This window comes from Nomascus leucogenys, chromosome 7b (genome assembly GCF_006542625.1).
Source record: "Nomascus leucogenys isolate Asia chromosome 7b, Asia_NLE_v1, whole genome shotgun sequence".
Lineage (NCBI taxonomy): Eukaryota > Metazoa > Chordata > Mammalia > Primates > Hylobatidae > Nomascus > Nomascus leucogenys.
In genome coordinates this window covers 946,477-974,278 of record NC_044387.1, presented here as the reverse complement: position 1 = coordinate 974,278, position 27,802 = coordinate 946,477, and the positions used below count along the sequence as shown (strand labels likewise).

The window sequence follows — 27,802 nt, the reverse complement described above, 5'->3', positions numbered from 1 at the left end:
GGAAATCGGGGCTAAGAGTAACAAGATCCACATCAACTCAAGCAAAGGCAGGAAAACGTGGGCTCCAAAAATCAAGCTCCCCGGAGCATCTGAGTATCGCCTGTCTCTCAGCTTGCAATCAACACTTCTGAAAACCTCCGCCAAAAGGACATTTGGCCTGGGAATCTGTTACGAAGCGGAAGAAATCTCATCACCAGGAAGCCCTTTATCACGCACTGGCTGCTAAGCAAACTTACTAGTCTGCTCCCCAACCTGGTTTAACAAACGCCATCGGCAGCGGCAGGGGCCCCGTTGACAGCACCTGGGCCCAAGGTCCCATGACACATGCAGCCTCATCCACTCAGAAGGATCAAGGTTCCTTACTCGGCTCTGAAGTGCTCGATATTTCCCATGTAAAAATCAACAGTGGGAGGCTCCACGAGAAAGGACAGAAGTGAAGGAGAAGCATTCAGACGTCCCCACTGCGGGGAAGAAGCGCTGAGCGCCTTTGCGTCCATTCCAGACACACAGGGGAGACGCAGGGCAGGGCTAGGGGACGGCCAGGTTAAAATCCCCTCTGCTGGGAGACACAGGCCAGCTCCCAGGGTGGGGTGGGGGCCCACAGTGTTACAGAGTGGCCGGCTCCAGGCCTCCTGGCAACAGCACCCAGCTCCTGCCACTGGGCCCAATGCCGCCAGCAGGTGCGTGGGACTGGCAGAGGCCACACACGCAGCACAGCAAGGACAATGTGGATAGCAGCGCCCAGCATGCCACAGGACAGACACTGGGAAAGCTGGAGGATGTGCTCCCCAGACAGGAAGGATGGGCCACGGGAGCAGGAGACACAGGGGGACACCACCAGCATACGCACAAATTACAGCTCACCCTAAAGCTAAGCCGCCACCCCCGTTCTCCCTGCGGCCTTCAACGGCCGCACCCACCAGAACAAAAACCAGGGCTCTATATGCGCAGCCAGCACAGACCCGCCATGGCTGCAGCACCCTTGGCGCCTGCTGGCCCCTCAGAGACCCCGTCCAGTTCGTCCACCTGCCCCCACCACAAGGTCCTCTCCCAGGGTCAGTCTGGAGCAGGTACACAGAGACACAGAGGAATCAAATGCATCAAGTACTTCCAAAGCTTCAAAACCATGAAACCACACCAAGCTGTGGCCATCCCTGGCCAGGAGAAGGCAGAAGCACAGTCTCTCCCAACAGCCCGTTCACACAGAGGTAGATTTCCAGGCTCTCCACGCCGACTGCTGTGCTGCGGCTCAAGTCCAGGCAGCTCCTTCTGCTCCTTCCCAGGTGTCTTCACGAAGCTGCCCCCTCTGCCAGAAGAGCTGCTCTGGCTGTGCTGTGGGGATGTTCTCTCCTTACAAACATATTCTGCACACAACAGGATGTGACGCCTAACAGGCAGCGATGAAGCAGAGGGGGCCCAGCTGGCAGGTTCCAGCGGGCCACCTCTTCTTTGCAACCCTCCCCCTTCCCTTGCCTGGCTCCACCACGCCCCAGGTCACCCCCAGCTGCCTGGGTCCCCGTGGCCCACTGGCCCACGTGTCCTGCTACTGCAGGGATCCTGGCCCTCGTGTCCCAGCTTATGAGAGTAGAAATGATGATTCCCACTGCTGGACGTCCCCTGTCTGGCCACATCCACGCCCACTTTCCATGGAATCTGCCCTTCACAGCTCCTCTGCAGCTTATCTGGAGTCCTGTCCAGCCCCGAGATAAAACCCAAGATCTGAACCCTCAACTTCCTCCCAACAAAGCCTCTCTTCCATTCCCCAACATTGCGGGGCCCGAGACGAATGCCTCCACTCTCTTCCATTCCCCAACATCACGGGGGCCAAGACCAATGCCTCCAGCCCCCAGAGCTTCCCGCCGCTCAGCCACTTACTGACTCTGCCTCTTAAGAGCCCCCAAACCATGCTGTCCTTTCTGGGAGCCCTGGAGGCTACAAGGTGAGGACGGAGGAGAGATGGAAAGCAAAGTCACATCATGGAACGGAAGGTGCAGTTAACTCATTCAACAGCCAAAAGACATTCACTGAAGCCTCAACTCTGTGGCCATGTGAGGGTCTCACTTGCAGAGGGGCTGGCTCACAGTCCTGCCCGGGGAGCCCCAAGTTCCATGGACAGACACACAGTGGGGCAACCCAGGTGGATGGCATGGGAGGCCCGGAACACTCCACAGCCAAGACGCACCAAGGCCGTCAGAAAACTCTGGACCCCACCACACCAAATCATACCCACAAACCACCACCTGCCAGACCAGAGCGCCAGACTCTGTAGTACCCTGGAGCACAAGGCAGCCACGGCAGGTGACGGAACAGGGCTCACGCTGCGGGGGCAGAGTCTGCGGGGCAGAGACAGCACCGGCCACCGCACGGGGACCCAACCGTGAACCCTGTAGACTCGAGCTTCCCGTGAGCAAGTCGCCGCCTCACGGCAGAGCAGGATGGTTTCGCTTCGTGCCCAGGATGGCAGTGAAAAGCACCATGAGGAAATTCCAAGAGGCACTCAGGCCACACGATGCCAGCCGCAGACAGGTCTTCCAAAAGACCAGTGGCTCCTCACTAGGCAGCGTGGGCAGAGGGCGCTGGCCGCAGGTCCTGGGCCGTGTGCAGAGCCACTTGTGTTTTCAATTTACTTTTGTGCATCTCACAGAAGCTATTTCACTCTGTAAACCCATTTTTTCAGACTGTTTCACAGTAACAGATGAGTCTATAAACTCAAACCCACTATCAAAATGTAAGAGTTTGGGTTTGTTCTTTTAAAAAGGAAAAGTCCTGCTCCTTCTCTCCCACTCTCTCAGCTCTCTCAAGCCCTCCCCACCCCACCACAGTCCAAGCTAAACCAGCCTTCAGAGCAAGGGCCTCGAAATAAGCCACTCCTCACCTATTTCCGAAACCCACACTCCAGGTCCAGCACACAGACCCCCACCCACATGGCCCAGGTGTGCTCACTGGGTCCCACTCCTGCTGTCCCCAGCCTGGACGCTCATGCAGCCACAGCGTAACACATCCCTGAGCATCCCCAGTCCCCAGAGCTGGCCACTGCCCATCAGCATGTGTGCAGACAGGGCGGGGCAGGGGAGCACAACTCAAAACGGAAGAAACACCCAGTGACAGGCACGGATGAGAATCACCCCCACAGTTGCAGATCCAGAGCCCAGGGCACACCTAACTCCTCCTACAGCTCCAGGGCTGGACGAGACCGAGGCTTCCCAATGGGGAGCCTGAGCCCAGGGGGCAGCACCACGTCCAGCCTGAACCAGGTGCCCTCTCCCTGGAGGGTGGGGGTGAGAGACGCAGAAAGGCTGTGGGGGCCACGAGCCACGTACCTGCTGTGAGCTTCGCTGAGACTGCAGGCTGGACTGCAGCCGCCGCAGCAGGGGGGCACCGTTCCTGGACAGCCGCTTGAGCAGCCAGTAGCTGTGGGCTCGCTCCACAAACTGCTTCTTCCGCTGAATGGCCACCTGATTCGCAATCCTATTTAACCTAAAACACAAATACTCAGTGTATCTTTGAAGCAGTACGTTGTTTCATCACATAAACTAGAAATGACAGTGTTACTGCTAATAAAACCATGTGTTCATACTTTTTCTCCAAGCCATGACACCTGTAATTTCTACTATCCCTAGTGCTGCTAAAACAAAATTTACGATCTCCAACCATTTGAAGATTTCATCCACTTTTTAGGTTGGGCACAGTGGCTCCTGCCTGTAATCCCAGCACTTTGGGAGGCCGAGGCGGGGGGATCCCTTGAGGCCAGGAGTTTGAGACCAGCCTGGCCAACATGGTGAAACCCCGTCTCTACCAAAAATACAAAAATATTAGCTGAATGTGGTGGTGCACGCCTGTAGTCCCAGCTAATTGGGAGGCTGAGGCAGGAGAATCACTTAAACCTGGGAGGTGGAGGTTGCAGTGAGCCGAAATCGCACCACTGCGCTCCAGCCTGGGCGACAGAGCGAGATTCTGACTCAAAACTAAAATTAAAAAAAAAAAAAGATTTCATCCACTTCTTCTCATTCACTACAACATTTACCAGATTGAACATCCAAAAAGAAAACATGCTGAGTGAAGCCTTCAACAGTTTTCATTCTTTCTACGTGACCCCATCTGCACACAAGCTGACGTCAACCACATCTGTGTCAGCAGGCCCAAAACCCTAGACCTTGTCTACTCGGACGCCATGGGAGAGGTGGGCACTGGTCCCCATGTCACCTCCAAGAGGAGAGAGAGAGCTCAAGGTATAACCCGCTAACAGGTGCTGTTTTACTGTGCTCACTAAAATGACAGCAGTCATCTTCAAGTCTCCCAAGAAATGCAAAGTGCTGCCCTTGGGGGCACATGGAGCCACCAAGACCCTCGGCGCCTCTCATCCACCAAGGGAACACCCAACACCGCCTCTTCCGGCAGGACCTGGCTCAAGTGTGGAGCCTGCAGGAGAACACTCACCAGACCCAAAACTGACCGTGAGGTGCCTCCTCACAGGGAACCCGCTGGGGGAACTTTGCCAGAGTGACCCATCACCAAGAGCTCCCGTGCAGATGTGGAACCCTTTTAGGCTAAAACAATCCTGCCCACCCCTCCAAGGGCAGTCTGCATGCTCAGGACACCAAACGCCTGCCCACGAAGCACAGCCCTCCAAGGACAGCCAACGGAAGGAAGCCAGAGGCTGGAGAGGGTGTCGGCAGGTGCACTGGGACACTGGGCTCTGATCATAGCCCCACATGGCTCCTCCTCTGCAGGCCGGGCTGGGCTGGACCTGGTCACCTCATGGCCTGCTGTTTTGGGAGCAGTTTGTTTTCACCACTTTGGACTGAGGCAAACCATGTGCAGTAAATAGCACAACCCTTAACTCTTCTGGTTCAGTGAGTCTTTTTTTTTTTTTTTTTTTTTTTTTTTTTTTTTTTTTTTTGAGATGGAGTCTCACTCCATTGCCCAGGCTGGAGTGCAGTGGCGCAATTTCAGCTCACTGCAACCTCCGCCTCCCGGGTTCAAGCGATTCTCCTGCCTCAGCCTCCCTAGTAGCTGGGACTACAGGCACCCGTCACCACATCCAGCTAATTTTTGTATTTTTAGCAGAGACAAGGTTTCACCATGCTGGCCAGGCTGGTCTCAAAACTCCTGACCTCAGGTGATCTGTCCACCTCGGTGTCCCAAGTGCTGGGATGACAGGCGTAAGCCACCACTCCCGGCCCACACCCAGCTAATTTTTATATTTTCAGTAGAGATGGGGTTTTGCTATGTTGGCCAGGCTGGTCTCGAACTCCTGGCCTCAAGTAATCCACCCGCCTCAGCCTCCCAAAGTACTGGGATTACAGACATGAGCCACCACACCCAGCCAGCCCTATCGCTTAAAAAAGAAACAAAGAAAGAAAGAAAGACTCTGTTTGTTTTTATTTCTTCTGACCCATAAGATGTGAGAAAAGATTCTGACCTCGTAAACAGGCCACCATCTTCTCCAGAGTCAGGGCTTCTGGAAATGTGAACAGCCCACAAGTTGGTAGCAAAAACGCTTAGATGAAAATGCTTTAAAAACTTAAGAGCCAGATGCAGGCGTGTGCGTCTGTGACCCCAGCTACTTGGGAGGCTGAGGGAGCTCATGTGAGCAAGAGGCTGAAAAACCCAAAATTAGAGTGAGGAAGAGCATGGAAGAGCAGCTTCCCAGCTGAGACAATGAGCCCCACTCAACTCAGACAGAAGAGTTAAGGGGAAACAGACCTCAGATAAGAAAACTAAGCAAAGACATAGATATGACAACCACAGAAAGTGGTCCCTGAAGGCTGGCTGGACTGAGATTCCGGCAGAGCGGGCGAGATGAGGGAGGCCTGGGGGCAGCAGCCGCAATGCCCACCTCAGGGATGATTGCAGACAAGTCAGAACCCACACTAGCGGCCAGGCGCGGTGGCTCACACCTGTAATCCCTGCACTTTGGGAGGCCGAGGCAGGCAGATCACCTGAGGTCAGGAGTTCGAGACCAGCCTGGCCAACATGGTGAAACCCCGTCTCTACTGAAAATACAAAAATTAGCCGGGCGTGGTGGTGCGTGCCTACAATCCCAGCTACTCGGGAGGCTGAGGCAGGAGAATCGCTTGAGCCTGGGAAGCGGATGTTACAATGAGCCAAGATCGCACCATTGCACTCCAGCCTGGAGAACAAGAGTGAGACTTCGTCTCATTAAAAAAAAAAAAAAAAAAAAAAAAAGAACCCACACTAGGGAAAAGAACGCCAGAAACAAGGGAGGTCACCAGAGTTCCAACATCAAGTATTCCTTGGATTTTTGTTAAGTCTACATGCTGACACATAAATACTTTACCATGGGACCCACTAAATGCACTAGGGAAATGTATGGATAGGAAGACCAATATTGTTAAGATGTCAATACCACCAAAAGTGATCTACAGATCCAATGCAATTCCTATCAAAATACCAATGATGTCTTTTGCAGAAATAGGAAAATCCACCCTAAAATTCATATGGAAACTCAAGGAACACCCAACAGCCAAATCACCTTGAAAAAGCTGTAAAAGTCACGCTTCCTGACTTCAGAACTTACCACAAAGCTATGGTCATCAAAACAGTGTGGTGCTGACGAAAGGACAGACATACAGACCATGGGAATAGCAGAGAACCCTGAAGCAAATCCTCCCGTATCCAACATAGACTGTTGACAAGAGTGCCAAGACCATTCAGAGGGGAAAAGACAGTCTTTTCAGCAGATGACACCGGGACAAGTGGATATGGCCACGCAAAAGAATGTGAAGTTGGACCTTGCCTCGTTTCACACACAAAAATTAACTCAAAATCAATCAAACACCTAGACATAAGACCTAAAACTATAAATCTCTTAAAACAGAAGGGAAAAGCTTCATGACACTGGATTTGGCAATGATTTCTTGAATAAGACACCAAAGGCACAGGAAACAAAAGAAAAAATAAACTGGGCTTCATGAAAAATGTTAAAATGTGTGCATTAAAAGACACACAGCAGAGTGAATGGGAAGAAATATTTTCAAATCACATATCTGATATGGGATTGATATCCAGAAACTCCTAAAACTCAACAAAAAAAACCCAATTCAAAACTGGCTAAAATACTCAAATAGACAATTCTTCAAAAGTACAAATGCTCAATAAACACAGAGCTGTAAATCCAAACTATGATGTCACCTTCACACCCATTGGAATGGCTATCAAAAAATACTAACAAAAAACAAAAAAAAAATGTTGGCAAGGATGTGGAAACCCCAAACCCTTGTGCACCGCCGGCAAGAACGTAAAAAGGTGCAGCCGCTGTGGAAAACAGTGTTGTGGCTCCTCAAAAACTTACAGAAATGCCGTGTGACCTGGCAATCCCACTTCCGGGTATACACCCAAAAGAACTGAAAACGGGCTCAGATACTTATCACCCATGTTCTTCACAGCATTATTCACAATGGCTAAAACATGGAAGCAACCCAAGTGCCCATGGAGGAAGGAATGGGTAAGCAAAAGTTTATCTCCACATACAGAGGGTTATTCAGCCTTAAAAGGCAAAGAAGTTCCAATTCATGCAATGACATGGAAAAACCTTGAAAATGTGCTCAGTGCAATAAGCCAGACACAAAAAGACAAATACTGCCTGATTGCATTTATGTGAGGGACTGAAGAGGAGCCCAATTCATGGAGACAGGGAGTAGAACAGTGGACGCCCGCAGTCGGGGAGGGAGGAATGGGGAGTTCCTGTTTAACTGGGACAGAGTTTCAGACTGGGAGGACAAAAAGCCTCTGAAGATAGATGGTGGTGATGGCTGCACAGCAATATCGAAGTGCTTCATGCCCCTGAACTACATACTTACAATGGTTAAGATGGTAAATTTTATGTTATGTGTACGTGACCACAGTAAAATACTGAAAAAACTTGAATACAGAGAGTTAAATGGAATGTGCACCTTCCAAATGAGTAGAGGAGGGAAAATGCCCCCCCACTCCAAAACAGCAAAATCATTTGAGTCAATACATCAGAAGAAAAAGGGAACCGGGCGTGGTGGCTTCCGCCTGTAATCCCAGCACTTTTGGAAGCCGAGGCGGGTGGATCATGAGGTCAGGAGTTCGAGACCAGCCTGGCCAACATGGTGAAACCCCATCTCTACTAAAAATACTAAAAAATCAGCCAGGCATGGTAGCACATGCCCGTAATCCTAGCTATTCAGGAGACTGAGGCAGGAGAACTGCCTGAACCCGGGAGGCGGACGTTAACAGTGAGCTGAGATCACGCCACTGTACTCCAGCCTGGGCAACACAGCGAGACTCTGTCTCAGAGGAAAAATAAAGAAAAAGGAAAAAAAAGGATCATGGAAACAAATCCAAAATAGATCAGTAATCCAACATAAGTCAACAGTCTAAACTTGCTAATGAAGAGGTTGTCAATCTGGTTAAAAATTTAAAATTCCAGTTTTAGGCCAGGTGCAGTGGCTCACGCCTGTAATCCCAGCACTTTGGGAGGCCGAGGCAGGTGGATCATGAGGTCAGGAGTTCAAGACCAGCCTGGCCAAGATGGTGAAACCTCATCTCTACTAAATACACAAAAATTAGCCAGGCGTGGTGACAGGTGCCTGTAATCCCAACTACTTGGGAGGCTTGAGGCAGGAGAATCACTTGAACACGGGAGGCGGAGGTTGTAATGAGGCGAGATCGTGCCACTGCACTCCAGCCTGGGCGATAGAATGAGACTCCGTCTCCGAAAAAAAAAAAAAAAAAAATTTAATTCCAGTTTTAAAATACCACAGCAAGGCTGAAGCTGGACATAAGGAAAATGCCCAGGTATACGCTAAGGAGCAGAAAGTGGGTACTACTGACTGATCAGCCGAACTGAGGCCAGAGAAGCACCGTGCCTGGAGTAAAGAGCGCTACGAGGGCTACTGCACCATGATCGAAGGAAGTGACCAAATTCCAAAGGCATACACACTGCCTAACGGGACATCTTGAAAATATCAAATGCAAAACCTCCACGAGCTACAGTGAGAACTGTTAAACCTACAAGCCTAATGAAACCAATTCACGCAAAAATAAATTAAGGATATTAAAAATGTAAGCATGATTTATACATTTGACCCAACAAGCTCATAGAGAATATTGCACCAAAGAAAGAACACACATATTCACAAGCACAGATGGACTATTTACAAAAAATGTATAATCTATTGAGCCATAAAGTCTCAACAAGCATCAAAGAATGAATGTGTACCATGGAGGCCACGTCCTTTGCGCACAGCACAAGCAATGGATATCAAGAGTTTAAAAAATTAATTTGGGGGAGGGGAAAGGGAAGGGAAGGGAAGGGAAAAGGGAAAGGGAAAGGAACAGGAAAAGGAAAGGAAAAGAAAACCCCACATGCTTCTAGACTGTTAACAGGTAAAGGCAGAAATTATCATATATAGGAAAACGGTGGCCAGACGTGGTGACTCACACCTGCAATCCCAGCACTTTGGGACGCCAAGGCGAGAAGATCGCTTGAGCCCAGGAGTTTCAGAACAGCCTGGGCAACATAGTGAAACCCCATCTCTTAAAATATATATATATATGTGCATATATAAAAACAAATAAAACTCCTATTAAATGATCCTTGGTTAGGCAAAGCCTTCTTACATGTGACACCAAAAGCACAAGCAACCAAAGAGAAAACAGATAAACTGGATTCCATCAAACTTGTAAATGTCTGTGCTTCAAAGAACACTGAATAAAACAATAAGACAGAATGAAGAGAAAGTATTTGCAAGTCATGTTTCTAATAGGGAGTCTAGTACCCAGAACAGACAGAGAACTCTTACGACAACAGTAAGAAGTCAGCTAACCAATGAAAACATGGCAAAGATCTGAACAGACATTTATCCAAAGAAAATACGCAAATGGCCAGGCAACCTCTTCAGCCACTGCGGAACTGCAAAGCAAAACCCCCCTGAGCGATCGATGCCCCTGCACCATGGAATGGGTACCATCAAAAAGAAGCGGCCTGAGAATATACAGGGGTACAGCGGCCTTGGAAAACAATCTGGCACTTCCTCAAAATACTAAACAGCGTTACCACGTGACCCAGCAACTCCACTCCTAGAATATGCCCAAGAGAAATAAAAACACACTACCTAAAAACTGTTACACAAATGTTCAGAGCAGCATTGTTCATAATAGCTCCAAAGCAGGCGCCGGGCGCGGTGGCTCACGCTTGTAATCCCAGCACTTTGGGAGGCCGAGGCGGGCGGATCACGAGGTCAGGAGATCGAGACCACGGTGAAACCCCATCTCTACTAAAAAACACAAAAAAAAAATTAGCCGGGCGTGGTGGCGGGCGCCTGTAGTCCCAGCTACTCGGAGAGGCTGAGGCAGGAGAATGGCGTGAACCCGGGAGGCGGAGCTTGCAGTGAGCCGAGACTGCGCCACTGCACTCCAGCCTGGGCGACAAAGCGAGACTCTGTCTCAAAAAAAAAAAAAAAAAAAAAAAAAAAAAAAAAAAAAAAGCTCCAAAGCAGGAAAAAAACAAACATCCATCAAAAGATGAACAGATTTTTTTAAACGTGGCCTATCCATACAATGAACATTACGCAGCCGTGAAAAGGAAGGGCACACTGACCCAGGGGGCACTATGGACCCAGGGGGCACTATGGATGGACCTTGCAAACGTCATGCTCAGTGAAAGACACCAGTCATAAAAGAACAAAAAAACACATTTCTATGAAATGCCCACAACAGGCAAATCCACGGAGACAGGATGCAGATGGGTGGCTGCCAGGGGTTGGGGGAGGATGAGAAGGTGGGAAGTTGGGGTAATGGCTAACAGGCACAGGGTTTCCTTTGGAGGTGATGAAAATGTTCTAAAATTGGTTGTGGTGATAAACACACAACTCTGTGAACTAAAATCCACTCGACTGTACACTTCACATGAGTAAATTTCATGGTGTGTGAATGACAAGAGTCCCCCCTTAACCAAGGGGGATAGTTCCAAGACCTCCACCGGCTGCCTGAAACTTGGAACAGGACCGAGCACCAGCCTGGATCTTGGTACCTGCCAGTAAGCGGGTAAGGGGCAGGCAGCCGCACGGCGTGGGTGCCCTGGACAAAGGGAAGATTCACGCTCCCAGCAGGCAGGACAGGACAGTGAGACTGTGATCACGCTGCTCAGAATGGTGCACAACTGAAAACTTATGAACTGCTTACTGCTGGAATTTCCCATTTAATACTTTCAGACTATGGCTGACCATGGGCAACTGACACCATGGAAAGCAAAACCACAGGTGAGGGGAGGGTATTAAGTGTCTCAGTGAAGCTGACAAAATTCTCCCACGGGCAGCAGAACAGGGATGGAATGAGACACACCGCACAGGCGCATTTGGCCGGTGGTGCTGAGTCTCCCAATTCCTAGGCTATGGGTGGGTTTGTGGGCATTGCTATTTACATTTACGGTCCACACATTATTTGGTATGTATCAAACATCATCAGTTTTTACAATATACTAAGACCTATAGTATTAACACATCAAAAATTCCTCTCAAAAACAGAAAAATCACTCAAAATTTAAAAATACATTAAGATGAAACAGTATGTGAGAGGCAGAAATAAAAGAACATGGGTAAAACCCTACAGCAAGCAGCACGGTCCGCTCCTCTTTTTTTTTTTTTTGAGACAGTCTCGCTCTGTCACCCAGGCTGGAGTGCAATGGCACAATCTTGGCTCACTGCAAGCTCTGCCTCCTGGGTTCAAGTGGGAGACTGAGGCGGGAGTCATTCTTCACAGATACTGTCCACAAAGACAATTCAAAAGAATCCTACAACATGTTGTATCAATCTACAACACATAGCTAAAAAAAAAAAATGCTAATTTTAAGAAGTACTATATTAACAAGTGCCTAGAAATAAATCTAATAGATTCTTATGGAGAAAACCATGAACTTTTATTATGACATTAAGGAAGTCCTAGAGAGAGCCAAGAGTGGTGGCACATACCTATAATCCCAGCTACTCAGGAGGCTGAGGCACGAGACTCACTTGAACTCTGGAGGTGGAGGCTGCAGTGAACTGAGATCATGCCACTGAACTCCAGCCTGGGCGACAGAGCAAGACCTTGTCTCAAAAAAGTAAAAGTCTTACATGGGCAGCAAACTGGGCCACCTCCATGTTTACGTGAAATTAACAGTGTAATTAACAGCGTAAAGAGTCCAGGCTTCCTAAAGGAACACTAATGTCGGGAGGACTCTAACCAGAAGTCTGACAAGGTGAAGCAGGAACTTTAAAGCTACTGCCCACTGTACAGAGACGAACCAAGGACCTCACACACCAGCACCATTCTGGAGACAAGCGGTGCCCACCCAACCGCAGACTGAGGCTCAGCACAAAGCTGCTGGGTGGCCCAAGGTCCAGGTCACAGCTGGCCTGAGACCAGGAGGCCAAGCAGGCTGGCTCACAACCCAGACGACTCACCAGGCCTAACCCAGCCTCACACCAAACAGCAATTCCAGGAGGGCTCAAGACTCCTCGAGATGGCTGGGCACCATGGCTCACCCCTATAATACCAGCACTTTCGGAGGCTGACGTGAGTGGCTCATTTGAGCTCAGGAGTTCAAGACCAGCCTAGGCAACACAGTGAGACCCCATTTCTATTTTTTGTTTTTTTGAGATGGAGTCTCGTTCTGTCGCTAGGCTGGAGTGCAGTGGCACGACCTCAGCTCACTGCAACTTCCGCCTCCTGGTTCAAGCGATTCTCCTGCCTCTCAGCCTCCCTGGTGGCTGGGACTACAGGTGCCCACCACCACGGCCAGGTAATTTTTGTATTTTTAGTAGAGATGGGGTTTCACCATGTTGGCCAGGATGACCTCAATCTCTTGACCTCGTGATTCGCCCACCTTGGCCTCTCAAAGTGCTGGGATTACAGGCGTGAGCCACCGCACCCAGCCTTTTATCTTTATTAAAAAAATTTTTGGCCAGGAGCCATTAATGGCTCATGCCTATAATCCCAGCACTTTGAGAGGCTGAGGTGGGCAGATCACTTGAGGTCAAGAGTTTGAGACCAGCCTGGCCAACATAGCGAAACCCCATCTCTACTAAAAATACAAAAATTAGCCAGGCATGGTGGCAGGCGCCTGTAATCCCAGCTACTCGGGAAGCTGAGGCAGAATCGCTTGAGCCCAGGAGGCGGAGGTTGCCGTGAGCCGAGACTGTGCCACTGCACTCCAGTCTGGGTGACAGAGTGAGACTCCATTTCAAAAAAAAAAAAAATTTTTAAAGACTCCTAGAGGAAATACAGGGAACAGCTTTACGGCTGCAGAGTAGGGACAAGTTTCTTAAACCAGACCGAGCACGCACATACCACATAGGAAAAGGGTGATAAATTTGAGGAGTACGATGAAATTAACAAACTTGGGTTCATCAGACACTATAAAATTATGGTTGCTTTTAAGAACCTTTACACACTGACAGGTGCATGAATGGAATTTCATGACCACGACTTGCTTCAAAACAATGGAATGGAAGGAATGGGAGAGGGGAGGCTGGCCAGGTGCGTATAACTTCTGAAGCTGAGTGAAAGAACAGGAGGCTCTCTCTAAAGATTTCCAAAGTAAAAAAGAATTTTTTTAAAGACATCACTAAAAATGAAAAGATACACCCACCCACGGGCACAAGCGCACTACAAACAGTGCACAGGCAGGGCAGGAGCCCCCAGTGCAGGCCCAGAGCCCTGGCATGATACACACGCAGACCCCAAGCCGGGTGGTGTGAGGTGGAGGACGCCGTGCCCATATCCATCGCTCAGGAAACACATGAGACCAGCCGGCCAGAGCCCTGAATCTCACCTCAGAGGACTCCTGCACCAAGACTGGGGCACCACAAAGCCTGCTGCCCATCGCCAGGGAACACCTGCTGTTTTCACACGCCTGACGTGCATGGGCAAGGGCCACATCTGGGATCCTCTCCGACGGGGCAGGGTGTGTGCAAGAGGACGCGGCCCCAGCAACAGGCAACTCTATGTAGAGGACCTGGGTAGTCCCTGCTCTATTTTTGCGAATATTTTGTAAATTTGAAGTTATTTCCACATAAAAATGTAAAATCAAGCTCCCACCAGCTCGAGCCCAGGAGGTGCTCTCTCAGGAAAGCCACCACCACCTCCAGCAGGTAGCACCTAGGCTGGAGCAGAGGTGAGAATGTGTGGCAGTAATCTGCCCCGCTGTCCCCAGTAGTAAAGAAAACTTCACATAAATTTTCAACCCCACTTCTGCCAAAAGTAAGTAAATCTGGTGAAAGTGAAGACAGACAGAAGTCAGCTACACTGTGCTGTCTCCCCTCTGCTGAGAACATCCTCTACATGCCTGGGGTGCTTCAGAGAAGAGAACCAGGCCTAGTGGAACGGTGTCCCACAAAGCTAGGGGTGGGAATGACATGGTTGGGTACCCAAGTCGCCGGGGGCAGGGCAGAGCTGTCTAAATGGCCAGATGACTGTGGTTCATGGCCCACGGCCCTGCTCTGTGAAATGCTAGCTTTAGTTCAGTAAATGCCAGCATCTTTAGGAGAGTGTGAGAGTGCAGAAGAAGGTGTGGTGAGGCCAGTGGGAAACACAGCCCATCCTGTGAGCACTCAGAGTTTTCCCCAGCACAATTTTTATTTGCTTCGGCTTTTTCAATCAAAACAAATCTAGGCCGGGCACAGTGGCTTATCCCTGTAATCCCAACACTTTGGGAGGCTAAGGCAGGCGGATTACCTTAGGTCAGTCAGGAGTTCGAGACCAGCCCACCCAACGTGACCAAACCCCATCTCCACTAAAAATACAAAAATTAGCCAGGCGTGGTAACATGCACCTGTAATCCCGGCTACTTGGGAGGCTGAGGCAGGAGAATCGCTTGAACCTGGGGGGCAGAGGTTGCAGTGGGCCTAGATCATGCCACTGCACGCCAGCCTGGGCAACAGAGCAAGACTCCGTCTCAAAAAAAAGAAAAGAAAAATCTGTTTCCAGATGTAGTAATGTCCATTTCTGTAGGAGAATCTCTCCTGCTTGTCAGCCTGCACCGGGAAGGGCTCCGTTGTGAGCTGCCAGCTACAATCTGCACTAAAACCCAGAAAACCAACAAAGTCACGGGGGGCAGGAAAGAGTGTTTAAAACGGCATTCAGGTCTGTTCCTCACGGAGGAGAGCAGGCGCTCCCGCAGGCTGTGTCGACCCAGGCACCCTCCCGAGCTCCCAGGCACTGGCTGGACCTGCCCTGCAGCTCCTCCTTCCAATGTGTCGTCCTGGTGCTTCCTTCCCAAGTGCCCACCACTCTAGACCCGATGCAGGTCAAGCACAGGGAGCTGCCACCTGTGGCCTCAGGGCCCCTGCCATGCCTCCCAGTGCTACCCGCAGCAGCCAACTCATGCACCCACACTGCCCGGGAGGGGCCCACACAGGGCCTCCCGGTGCCACCCGCAGCAGCCAACTCATGCACCCACACCGCCCGGGAGGTACCCACACAGGGCTCCCCCCATTGGGCACTGAGCCAGTGTCTCCTGCTTCAATCCATGCCAGATACAAACTTTTATAAAACAAAATTAACAGCCAGAAACATGGAGGAAAAAAAGACTTAAAAACACAAGCCAAAGGGGGCCGCGGCCGGTGGCTCTAATCTGTAACCCTAGCACTTCGGGAGGCTGAGGACCACTTGGGCCCAGGAGTTCAAGGCTGCAGCGAGCTAGGATTGCGCCACTTCACTCCTGCCTGGGCGACAGAGCAAGACCCCGCCTCAATTAAAAGAACAAAACAAAACCTCGCAGGTGCCCACCAGGTGACAGCTGGGATCCTCACAGGGCCTACCTAGCACTCAACGCTCCCAAGACACAACAGCTTCCCCACCCTCTGACGACGGCTGTGCAGCTTAACAGCCTGGGGCTGCAGCAAGTGCACAAGGGAGACAACGCCGCGCGACAGTGACCCCAGAACAAGTTCCAGAATAGTGACATCTTTATTCCAGAGTCAACATACTACCCTCCAGCATTAAACAGACTACAGACTAAGGCTGGGGCTGGGCGAGATGGCTCACGCCTGTAATCTCAACACTTTGGGAGGCCTAGGCAGGAGGATTGCTTAAGCCCAGGAATTCAAGATCAGCCTGGACAACATAGTGAGACCCTGTCTCTATAAAATAGACGAGGGCCAGGTGGCCTCCAACAGTGTGGGACGTGAGTCCGGGTAGGAAAAAAGTGCCCTCCAAATTCCGGGGCCCAAGGTGCCTACCCTGCAGGGAATAACAGACAGACACTCTCTGGACTGTGGGGGCTGAGGCCCGCCACCCAAGGCCCTTAGCAGCCGGCAGACACCACCTGTGGGTGACGGTGTCCACACAGGACTTTGCTATCCATCCGCCAGGACCTGAGGGAAGAGAACTGCCAGACCCCATTCCTGCCCCTTCTGCCACCATTTCAGACACCCCACAGGGACTCATTTTGGGGGTTCCCAAATGAGTTCCCACTGACTTCCAGGAAGTCCATAAGCCACTCTACGACCCCAGCTTGGGCATCTGTCCTTGCCACGCTGACCCTTTTCCCCTGACCTCGCAGTGCCTCAAGCTCCAGGAACGGCTCAGAAGGGGTGCGGAGCCAGTGGTGATGGCACGGTGGGTCAAGGAGTCACCCCTGGAGGCAATGTGTCTGGCAGAGGCCTTGGGGAGCTCAAAAGGATGGCACTGGCGGTGCACGACTGTTCATGAAGCCAAAGAGAAATTAAAAGAGGCAGCAGAAGGAACTTTCTTCATGTGAGATAGTTCAAGTTCAGACTACCTGCTAACAACATTAGGACATGGGCTGGACCAACTCATCTTCATATCGAATACCAAGACAGGAGATCCAGACGAACTCCATCACGTGCACCAAGTCCAAGCTCAAACAATCAGCTGGTGCAGCATGTCTGCTGAACAACTGTGCTGTGATGGGCTAGGACCAGCAGGCGGCCCAGGGGACCTAGACTGCTCTGTTCACCTCCATCCAACCACATCGCTCTGCACACCAGGCACCATCTCTGCAGGCTCACCACTAACAACGAGGGATCGGTACCATCTGAGGTCTGCCTTTATCAACAAGACTAAAAGATTTCTTGGAAGAGTATCAATTCCAAGGGTCAATGTTTTTCTTTCTCTAAACATGCCTCACATAGAGGATCTCCAGATGCAGCTGTGTCAAAGAGAACCAAAACTCAAGAGACTGCTCTGGATAACCACGCAAAACCCTTCAGAGACAGGGTCTCACTCTGTCACCCAGGCTGGAATACAAAGGTGCGATCACAACTCACTGCAGCCTCGACCTCCTGGGCTCAAGCAATCTACCCACCTCAGCCTTCCAGTGTGAGGATTACTAGCCTGAGCCACGGCACCCAGTCAACTTTTCTAACAGCTCAAGTCAATCTGATTTAAATGCATGAAGAGAAGTAGCTAGGTATTTAAAGTTCGCCACGTATTTTCACCTGACTGATGCTTCCCTTCCTAAGGCTGACGAAGACCAGTCGATCCTTTTAAACTCAAAATAAAATGAACCCAGTGACAGCGGGAGGAACCCCTCATTCGAATGAAGGTAGGAGGAGCACCCATCAGAAAGCCTTGCCTATCTGAGGCTCCTGTCCGTGAGGTTGAAGTCCAGGCTCTCGTAGTAGAGGAGCTCCTCCTGGAACATCTGAAGCAGTCAAAGGAACCGAACGGACACAGGCCGTCTGCCTGCTGATCACAGTCTCTTTTAAGACACTTTCTACTTTGCATTCTGATGAACCTAGGAGTTTTGTTGAACAGATTATGCATGTATTTATCCCTCATTTCATGCAATTAACCCAAAAGAGTTATCGGGAAACCCTGTTTGTCTTTTCACTCCATGTATGAACTCTCATGTGAATGAGTCCTGCAGTAATCCATGTTAAGGGAGCCCTAATTTCAAACTGGTGCAAATGGAAAAGACTTTCCCTTTTCCTTTAAGACTAAAGACAAAATGTCCTCCTGGCCGGGCTCGGTGGCTCACGCCTGTAATCCCAGCACTTTGGGAGGCCGAGGCAGGCAGATCACGAGGTCAGGAGATCAAGACCATCCTGGCTAACATGGTGAAACCCTGTCTCTACTAAAAATACAAAAAATTAGCAGGTGTGGTGGTGGGCGCCTGTGGTCCCAGCTACTCAGGAGGCTGAGGCAGGAGAATGGCGTGAACCCGGGAGGTGGAGCTTGTAGTGAGCCGAGATCGTGCCACTGCGCTCCAGCCTGGGTGACAGAGCAAGACTCCGTCTCAAAAAAAAAATGTCATTCTATACAGGTGCAACTCAATCTGTTAATAAAAACTGATGTATGCTGGAGAGAGGAAGTGAAAAGAAAAAATAGGGCTGGGCGCGGTGGTTCACGCCTGTAATCTCAGCACTCTGGGAGGCCGAGGCAGGCAGATCACCTGAAGTCACGAGTTCGAGACCATCCTGGGCAACATGGTGAAACCCCATCTCTACGAAAAATACAAAAATTAGCCAGACACCATGGCACACACCTGTAGTCCCAGCTACTCGGGAGGCTGAGGCATGAGGATCGCTTGAACCTGGGAGGTGGAGGCTGCAGTGAGCCGAGATCACACCATTGCACTCCAGCCTAGGCAACAGAGCAAGGCTCCATCTCACAAAAAAAAAAAAAAAAAAAAAAAAAGAACAAGAAAGAAAAAATAACAATCAATGTAAGGCCAGGCATGGTGGCTCACGCCTGTAATCTCAGCACTTTGGGAGGCCGAAGCAGGCAGATTGCTTGACCCCATCTCACCAAAAAATAAAAACATTAGCAGGGCATGGTGGCACACGCCTGTGGTCCCAGCTACTCAGGAGGCTGAGGTGGGGGAGTCGCTTGAGCCCAGGAGGTCGAGGCTGTAGTGAGCCATAATCATGCCACTGCACCCCAGTCTGAGCCAAAGAGCAGGACTCCGTTCAAGAGATTCTCCTGCCTCAGCCTCCTGAATAGCTGGGATTACAGGCACGCACCACCATGCCTGGCTAATTCTTATATTTTTAGTACAGATGGGTTTTCACCATGTTAGCCAGGCTGGTCTCGAACTCCTGACCTCATGATCTGCCCACCTCGGCCTCCCAAAGTGCTGGCATTACAGGTGTGAGCCACGCACCCGGCCCTGCCTGTTTTTCAAAGTGTTTATTTACTGCTGTTATTATTTGATCATAGTATATTAAACTTACAAAAGAACAGACTATAACCTTAAAACTATCTTTTTTAGCCCAGCACAGTGGCTCACGCCTGTAATCCCAACACTTTGGGAGTTCACAGCGGGTGGATCACTTGAGGTCAGCAGTTGGAGACCAGCCTGGCCAATATGGTGAAACCCCGTCTCTACTAAAAATACAAAAATCGGCTGGGTGTGGTGGCACTTGCTTGTAATCCTAGCTACTTGGGAGGCTGAGGCAGGAGAATCACTTGAACCCAGAAGGCGGAGGTTGCAGTGAGCCAAGATCATGGCACTACACTCCAGCCTGGGCAACAAAGCAAGACTCCATCTCAAAAAAAAAAAGGAAAAAAAAAAGAACTATTTTTTTTACTTGAAATTTTAATTTTTCAAACCACTAGAATGATAAAAGCAGTCAGTCCCTGAAGGCAGATTCTGTTCTGTCCATAGGGAATAAGGAAGATCAAGATCCTCTTTCTCTAAAATCTCTAAAACACTGCTCAGATGGGGTCACATCCCTCTTCCAGTGTGACTGGCTGGCCTGAAGCATAACATCCTCAGATGCTCCAGATGGGTCCTACACCAGAGCCATGGGTTAGTGCACACCCTAACCAACTAGACTCAGCATCCCCGCCCACTGCTGCACATCGAGAAGCTTCACCATGGGCCAGGCACAGTGGCTCATGCCTGTATTCCCAGCTGAGGCTGGGAGGAGGCTGAGGCAGGAAGATTGCTTGAGCCCAAGAGTTTGAGGCTACGGTGAGCCATGATCACGCCACTGCACTCCAACATGGGCAACAGAACAAGACCCTGTCTCTAAACATAAAAAATAAGTAAGAAGCTTCACCCTCATCTACACACAATTCAAATGCACAGCTGAGGCCTCCTACATGCACCCAGGGGTAGTCCCAGGGACTAAGAACAGGGCTGCCAGATCAGCTGCCTCTCAGACCACAGCAAGGCTGTAAACCCGGTTTCAGGCAGCAGTCAGTACTGTATTGAGAGCCTGCCTCTCACGACCACCTCAGAGGTGGGTCCAGCACCGCGGTGCCAACAGGCCAGGTGCACTGGGAGCTCCTCCACTGGTGGCAAGGTGGCCCGAAGCACCAGCATCTCCTGGAGACTGGGAAACCCAGACTGCAGAGACCACGGCCAGGAACACTCGTCCAGGTTTGTTTCTCTCTCTCTACTCGAAGCTGAAATAATAGTTTATTTCCAAGTTAGGAAAAGAACAGAACCACAAAGTACGCGGTTTAGCTCCAATACCTGCTTTCAAATATTTAGGTCGAGTTTTCTTCTCAATCAGCCCTGGCCACTTCAGGCCCCTGCGTCTCTACATGCAAACGCTGCCTCCTTCAAACAGTCCTGCCTACCCGACATCAGCAGCCAAAGAACAGAGAGTGTGGGGCCCGGCCGGGCCCGGCCTCTCCCAGAGCAGGTCATCATCTGGTACTGGCCAGGGAAGGGAGCACTTCAGACTTTTGGCTCTTCATTTTGTTGGATCACATTTTGTTTATTTTGCTTCAATTTCAGTAAAGCTGAAATTTTTAGACCTCTTATACAGAAGCTTTTAATACAAACCCTAGACTTTTTGACTCATACGTAGAAATCCAAGCAAAACCATCTCTTCAAAGTCAGATTAATTTATAAAGACAAAACACCTTGGTTTCGACGAGGTTTTCTCTGGATGGGAAGGATTACGAGCATTTTTGTTCATTCTGTCTGAATTGACTAATTCTCTGAGTATTTACAGCTCTGTGAAAAGAAACTGGACCTCACTTTGGCAAAGTAGAGCAATATTAACAAAAAATCACTTAAAACTTTTTTTTTTTTTTGAGACACAGTTTCACTCTGTCACCCAGGCTGCGGTGCAGTAGCACAACTCTGGCTCACTGCAACCTCCCAGCCTCACTGCCCAATGCAGCTCAGCCTGCATGCGTCCCACCTGTGCTGCCCTCCCCTCACATGTGGGGCAGGTCTCACACCTCAGAGGGCCCTGCTCACTGACCCCCAGCAGTCCTGGAGGGTCTGTGTGGTAATGGGGCTCCGGGCATCTCCCCCAGCCATGCTGCAAGCTCAGCACCAGGCTGGCTCTACCCGCCCTGTTGACCGGCAGGCCCCATCTGTGCTCACAGCTCCTCCCCTTGTTTGGCCACCCTTTCCTCAGGGCATCTGCAGCAAGTGGGGGGCACAGCACGGGAAACGAGGCCAAGGCCACAGCAGTGGATGTCCCAGTGCCGGAAGTCACTGGGAAGCCCAGGCCAGAGCCCCTCGGGTTGAAAGTCATACAGAGTTCCTGCGTGGGCTTCATTCCTTCTTAAAGTTTAGTCACTGAAATTCTTAAAAATCTTCACTCACGGCTGGGCATGGTGGCTCACACCTATAGTCCTGGCACTTTGGGATGCAGAGGTGGGCAGACTGCCTGAGCTCAGGAGTTCCAGACCACCCTGGGCAACATGGTGAAACCCCGCCTCTACTAAAAATACAAAAATTAGCTGGGCATGGGAGCACACGCCTGTAGTCCCAGCTACTCGGGAGGCTGAGACACAAGAATTGCTGGAACCTGGCAGCAGAGGTTGCAGTGAGCTGAGATCGTGCCACTACACTCCAGCCTGGGCAACAGAGCAAAACCCTGTTTAAAAAAAAAAAAAAAAAAAAGACTGAGCAAGTGCTGTAATTCCAGCACTTTGGGAAGCCAAGGCGGGCAGATCACTTGAGGCCAGGCGTTTGAGACCAGCCTAGCCAACATGGTGAAACCCCGTCTCTATTTAAAAAATACAAAAATCTGTCGGACATGGTGGCGCACGCCTGCAGTCCCAGGTACTCAGGAGGCTGAGGCAGGAGAATTGCTTGACCCCAGGAGGCGGGGGTTGCAGTGAGCTGAGATTGCGCCACTATACTCCAGCCTGGGCGACAAAGCAAAACTCCATCTCAAAAAAAAAAAAAAAACTAGAAAATTATAGATCATTCCAAGCCTACAGACTAAAATCTTTTACAACATCTACTCCCCGAAAAGACGTGGTAAACAAGCAGAACCACGCTTCAGGGGAATATTAGGAAGCTGCGCCAACAGGAAACGCAATGACCACGCAGCACAGGCCCGGCAGGCTGTGCCCACGTCCTCCCAGGGTCCCGCACTGCAGGCTCCTTGTGGACTCAATGCTTGGACACGCTTACCTCTGCGGGGGAATATAAGGAGCGCACACGGTCGGCAGGACCGCGCAGGGCTCAGCCAGAGTTTTCTTAGCCTTTTTTGCCTTCTTCCTGACCTTGGATGTGGACCTGACCGTTTTAACCGAGCTCTCTTTTCGACAGACGCCATTTTTCATTTCGACATCCCCGTAAATATTCAGAGGCCTCCGGGTGCAGCCTGGAGGCGTGTGGACATCACAGTAAGCGGTCTTTCTGACGGAGAAGGTGGTGCCACCGCCAGTCAGTTCCTTCACGGGCTCCATTTTCATGTACAGGCCAGCCTTCTGGGCACACGTCACATGGAATGCTGTGTAGCAGTTTGCTTTGTGGCACTGGATGCAGGCACCCACGCCCTTCTGCTTACAGAGGTAGCATGTCAGTTTCCACCGGGCTGGGGGGATGTTCCTCACCCCATCAATGGGCTCGATGAACACCGTGTTGGCAAAGCCGACCTCTGGGATCCACAGGGCACACACCACGTGACCCCAGCGGTCGTCATCTGTCTTTTTGAAGGCACCACCCTTGTTGGGGCACAGCACACAGTCGGCGGGACGAGCCCGGGACTGCAGGCAGTGGCGGCAGAGCCACTGGCCCTCGGGGATATAGGGCACCCCGTAGCACTCCTGGTGCACGGCCAGGTTGCACATGTCGCAGAAGAGGATCACGTTGCTGTTCTGGCACTCCCCATCCATGCAGATGCAGCACACGGCGTCCTCATCGATCAGAGACTGCTGCTCGCCCTGCTTCTGGTTCTCGCAGTGCGACTCCTTCTCGAAGCGGTCCATCAGGAACTCAAACATGCTCTGCGACACGGCAGGGACGCAGTCGCCCTTGCGCTTCTCATTGACAATCTCCAGCCAGGCATAGTCCTCCTCGTCCATGTCATACTCCACCTCGTTGTCCAGCTCCTCGGCCGACTTCTCGATGAACTTGTAGTACACCGGAGGCCTCCTGGGGGCGGACGGAGGGCTGTACTCCACGATGCGCACCTTGGGCTCCGGGAGGGCGCTGGCCGAGGCCGGCGTGCCGTGGGCGCTGGGGAGGGCTTCATTTTTCTTTTTGACTCTGTTGTTTTTGTGACGCTTAGTTCTTAAGCAGACCGGGGGCCGCTCGCTGTTTTCCTTATTGCTGTTGCATTCACTCATCTCTTGAGCAGTGAGGTCATCTTCTAATATGATCTCCAGGGGATCAAAAATACTGATCCTGTGCAAGCGCCCTTCAATTTCTATCTCTACCATCCTTTGAGCTTGAGCGTAGGTCAGCGTTTCTCGCGTGGGGGAGTGTTTAACACTGCATGGGGAGGAAGGATGCCTCGCTGCAGAGCCTCGATGACATCGTCCTTTCCTCCTCATTTGGTAATGATTACCTAAAATAAAGGCAAAAGTAAAGTTAATTCTATGCAGGGTGACCAAAGACTCGAGAAAGCCGCAAAAGTATGCTTGGGCAGATCTAGCTCACCAGCTCAAAGCCCAATCAAAGCAAAACTCACAGCTAACCTCTTTCCAAGGTGTCAAAAACCACGCATCCAGGCCTGAGCAACTCCCCAGGACCAGGGAGAGAGCTGCGGTAACAGGCAGAGAGGCAGCCTGAGGAGCCCCTCCTGGACCACCTGTGTCCCTACCACCACACACCAGTCCCCTCTCAGATCACACCAACAGGCTGCAGAGACCACAGCAACGCTCCCCAAGGAGGGGTCCGGCCCAGAGCCCACAGCTGCAGGACTTTCCCAGCATGCAGGCGGTCCCCCAGGAAGTCCACATACAGGGCTGGACCCCACCAGGCACAGAGGCTATGCTCACCAGACAGGCATGCTCAGGGGCTACCTGGTCCTATCGGATGCTCCCCCTAAACCACTCTTCCCCTCCCCACTACTCCCAGGAGAGCACTCCCATGAGCCCAGAGTCACCACAGTCCCTGCAGCACTCCTGCTGGGGCCAGGGGTAGGAGACAGATCACAGCCTGTCCATCCTCTACAGACAGGCCCTCCACACGCACACCACAACACGGGGGACCAACGGGGGAGCCCCGCACTGGTCTGAGGGGACAGTCTTCGCCCCTGTGAGGCCCCAACCCCGCTTCTGCAGAGCCTTGGCAGTGACCGCCATGGAAACCACCACAGGCTGAGCCAACCTGCCCCTTCCCCTCAGGGGCACTCCTCAAGCCCCATTGAGACCATGGTGCTGGCCATGTCCTCCTCCTTTCTGAGCGAATCCAGATACGTGCATTACGCCAAAGGGAAATCCCTGTTCTCCCCAGCACACGTGAAGGCAGACGCTCCGCTCAGGCTCCACAACGAGGGGTGACCCCCAGGAACCCCTCGCTGCTTGCAGAGACCCTCACCAGGAGGGTCGCCAGCGCTGGCTCAGGTGCCTGAAGACTTGGCCACAGAGACTTAGGAGAATCTGCTTTTCCAGAGGTGGGCAAAACCAGTGAGCTGCCACCCATACCTCCAGCTCCTTGTGGCAGAGGCCTCTGCTGTCCGAACACCACGGACTGCGTCTATTCCCAACTGTCCCCAGGGTGCCTGGTGTGTGGACACCTCCTGTTAAGACCACCACCACCTGGGCAGTGCCTCCCTCCAAAGTGCCACACTTCACTGACAGGAAGCAAAATGATTTTTCAGTGACTGACTCGCAAAACAAATATTCTCAGCTGAAGCCCAAGGCCCACTCTGCATCTAGCCCTGCCAGGTCAGGGACGCCTGGCCTCGGGGCCCAAGGGGATCAGGGACACCCGCAGCAGCCTCGCCCTGATCTATTGGGCCTGAGAAAAAGCCCTCAGGGAGCAGGCTTCCCTCTGTGAGTCCCGAAAGGAAATCCCAGCAGACTTTAAGAGCACTTCTTAAAACAGACCCTCCAGGCACTGGGTATCTTTCTCTGTATCAGACAGAAATCCTCATTGTATGTTGAAACTAGATTGCAATTACCTACAGAAAGGAACAGGAGAGAAAATGTGGTCAGCCAAACCTCAGCCCCTCTGCATCTCCAGGGCCTCCAGGTGCCCACTCAGCCCTGGATTCCTGGGAAGCTGTCAGCACAGCCACCCCCCAGCAGGCCCTGTGAGCCCTGCAGAGGTGACACCACAGCCTGCAGAGAGCGACCCTAGGGCACCCGGGACGGCGACACGCGTCATTACTGAGGTGGGGCAGAAGCAACAGTTGGTTACTCACCAGATCAGAAACGAACCTGTAATTTTCCCCTCGACAGCAAAGTCCTGAGTCGCCCTAACGACAAGCAGCCCCTGGAAACCCACTCTCTCCCAGGGAGCCGCGAAGCTCTTCATTGCAACACTTTCTACAAGGGGAGAACTGAACCGAAGGCTTCACGGCCACAGCAGCTCTATATCCTCAACATGTAACTGGGACCCGGGGAAAGTAGGCCCTCAGCAGGGCAGGGCGACCCACGACCTCCTCTGCTTCACCGCTTCCCCCCTGGGCCGGTTCTGTTCCTGGCCCTTCCGTGCTGGGACAAGCATTTCCACCGGGAGGGATCCGCGGGGGCACACACGTAGCTTCTCAAGGAATAATTCCCGTAAGTACATTCTGAAGAGCCCTGCGGGCCAAAAGCGGGGAAGGCTGCCCACAAGACGGCCGCTTCCATCTTCCCACCACCCGCCCAGGGAGAAGCCGGCCACGCTCCGGGTCTCTCCGTAAAGGCCACGGGAGCCGCGGCCGCTGAGTTGTGCGAAGTTGTGTGAAGCACACAGCACTCGGTCCGGCGCTGGGCCAGCCAAACAAAAACATCCGCCAATTCCACTAACTACACAACCACCTGGCGACAGACCCTCAAAAACAGACACTGGCGGCTGCGCTGTCTGGGGAGACGGGGCCGCACCCCGCGGGGCAGGGGCTCCCGCTGCTACAGATTCTCAGAACTCCTGCGTCCGCTCACAAGAGCCGCGTGTCCCGTGAACTGCGCCTCAATCGTGTCACTCGTTTAAAAGGCCCGGGGAAGCCTCGCGTTGGTCGCGAGGCGTCTCCCTGCAAACGCCCGGGGAGGCCGCGGTGCCGGTTCCCAAGCCCGGCGGCCGCAGGCCGCGCGGCTCCTGGGCGATCTCGGGGCGCGTCCCTGCTCACAGGGAGTTCCCGTCTTGGCAGAGCTCGGCCGGCCTGTGTTACATAAGGGGCGGCCCGGCCGGCTCGGCGGCTGCCCCAGGCCCGACCCGACTCGAGCGCGGACTCCGGGCAGGCGCCGCGGCCCAAGCCGCCGAGACCCACAGCCCGACTCGGCCTCCCTCGACTCCCCGGCCTGACCTACCCAGTCTCCCCGCCCGGCCTCCCCGTCTTCCCGCCCGTCTCCCCGGCAGCCCGGCCCGGCCTCCCCAGTCTCCCCGCCCGGCCTCCCCGGCATCCCGGGCTCCCGGCCCGCAGACAATGCGGAGCCGCCGCCGCCGCCGCCGCCAAACATGGCGTCGGCACCACAACCCCGAGAGGCCGGGCCGAGGCGGCGGCGGCGGCCGGGCGGCCCGCGAGGCGGCGGGGAGGCCTCCCCGGCCAGGCCCCCGCCCACTCACCTTCGGGGCGCCGCGGCCGCGGGAGCCCGGCAAGCGGGCGGGCGCGGGGACCGGCGCGGCCGAGGCGGCGCTAATGGCGCCCGCGGCTCCTCCGCCAACGGCCGCGCAGGCCGGGCCCCGCCGCCGCTCCTGGGCGCGGGCTCCTCTCGGCCGCGGCGGCTCCGGGCCCGGCAGCGGCGGCCGCGGACTCTCGGGCAGCGGCTCGCGCGGCGCGGGCTCGGGCTCGGGGCCCGGCTGGAGGCCCGGCTCGGGGGGGCCCGGCCGGCGGGCGCGGGAGCGGGCGGCGGGCGGCGGGCGGCGGGCGCGGGACGCGGGGCTGGCTCGGACGCCAGGGCCGGGTCGCTCGCTCGCTCCCCAGCGAAGCAAACAATGCGGCGAGCGCTCCGCCCGGCGCGCTGCGTGCGAGACGCGCCCCGCCCGCCGCCGCCATGACGCGCGGACTCCGCCGCCTCGGCCGCTCGCGGGGGAGGGGGCGCCGCGAGGACCGGGGGCCAAATGGGGGCCCTGAGGCGGCGGGGACCGGGCTGGGAGTGGGGGGTCGGGAGGATGGAGAGTGGGGGCCCTTGAGTTAGGGAGGACCGGGCCAGAAGGTCCCTGAGGGGGTCAGGAGGATGGAGAATGAGGGGCCCTGAGGCAGGGGGACGTAGGCTTAGGAGTGGGGGGCCCCGAGGCAGATGGGGAGCAGCCGGGAGTCGGAGGCCTTGAGGCAGGGGGTACCGGCTGGGAGTGGGGGTCCCTGAGGCAAGGGGGTACCGGCTGGGAGTGGGGGTCCCTGAGGCAGGGGGGGTGGGGGGGTCCTGAGGCAGGGGGGTACCGGCTGGGAGTGGGGGTCCCTGAGGCAGGGGGGTACCGGCTGGGAGTGGAGGTCCCTGAGGCAGGGGGGTACCGGCTGGGAGTGGGGGTCCCTGAGGCAGGGGGTACCGGCTGGGAGTGGGGTCGCTGAGG

The 27,802-nt window shown here is 53.1% G+C and overlaps 1 protein-coding gene across 7 annotated transcripts in view; it reads right to left on the bottom strand.

The window, feature by feature from the left end:
• BRD1 (bromodomain containing 1) overlaps nucleotides 1–27,230 on the bottom strand; it is a 53,396-nt gene extending 26,166 nt beyond the window's left edge. For 4 of the 7 annotated variants that reach the window (XM_030815339.1, XM_030815337.1, XM_030815336.1 and 1 more), the window contains exons 1-3: nucleotides 26,858–26,989; nucleotides 22,331–23,711; nucleotides 3,321–3,477 (exon numbers count right to left, since the gene is read on the bottom strand). In XM_030815339.1, coding sequence (XP_030671199.1) covers nucleotides 3,321–3,477; nucleotides 22,331–23,697 — 1,524 coding nt within the window. In that variant the 5' untranslated portion in view covers nucleotides 23,698–23,711; nucleotides 26,858–26,989. Of the gene's footprint in view, nucleotides 1–3,320; nucleotides 3,478–22,330; nucleotides 23,712–26,857 lie in introns of all 7 variants that reach the window. The other 3 variants (XR_004030895.1, XM_030815338.1, XM_030815334.1) reach the window with 2 other exon arrangements.
• Nucleotides 27,231–27,802: the final 572 nt, after the last annotated feature.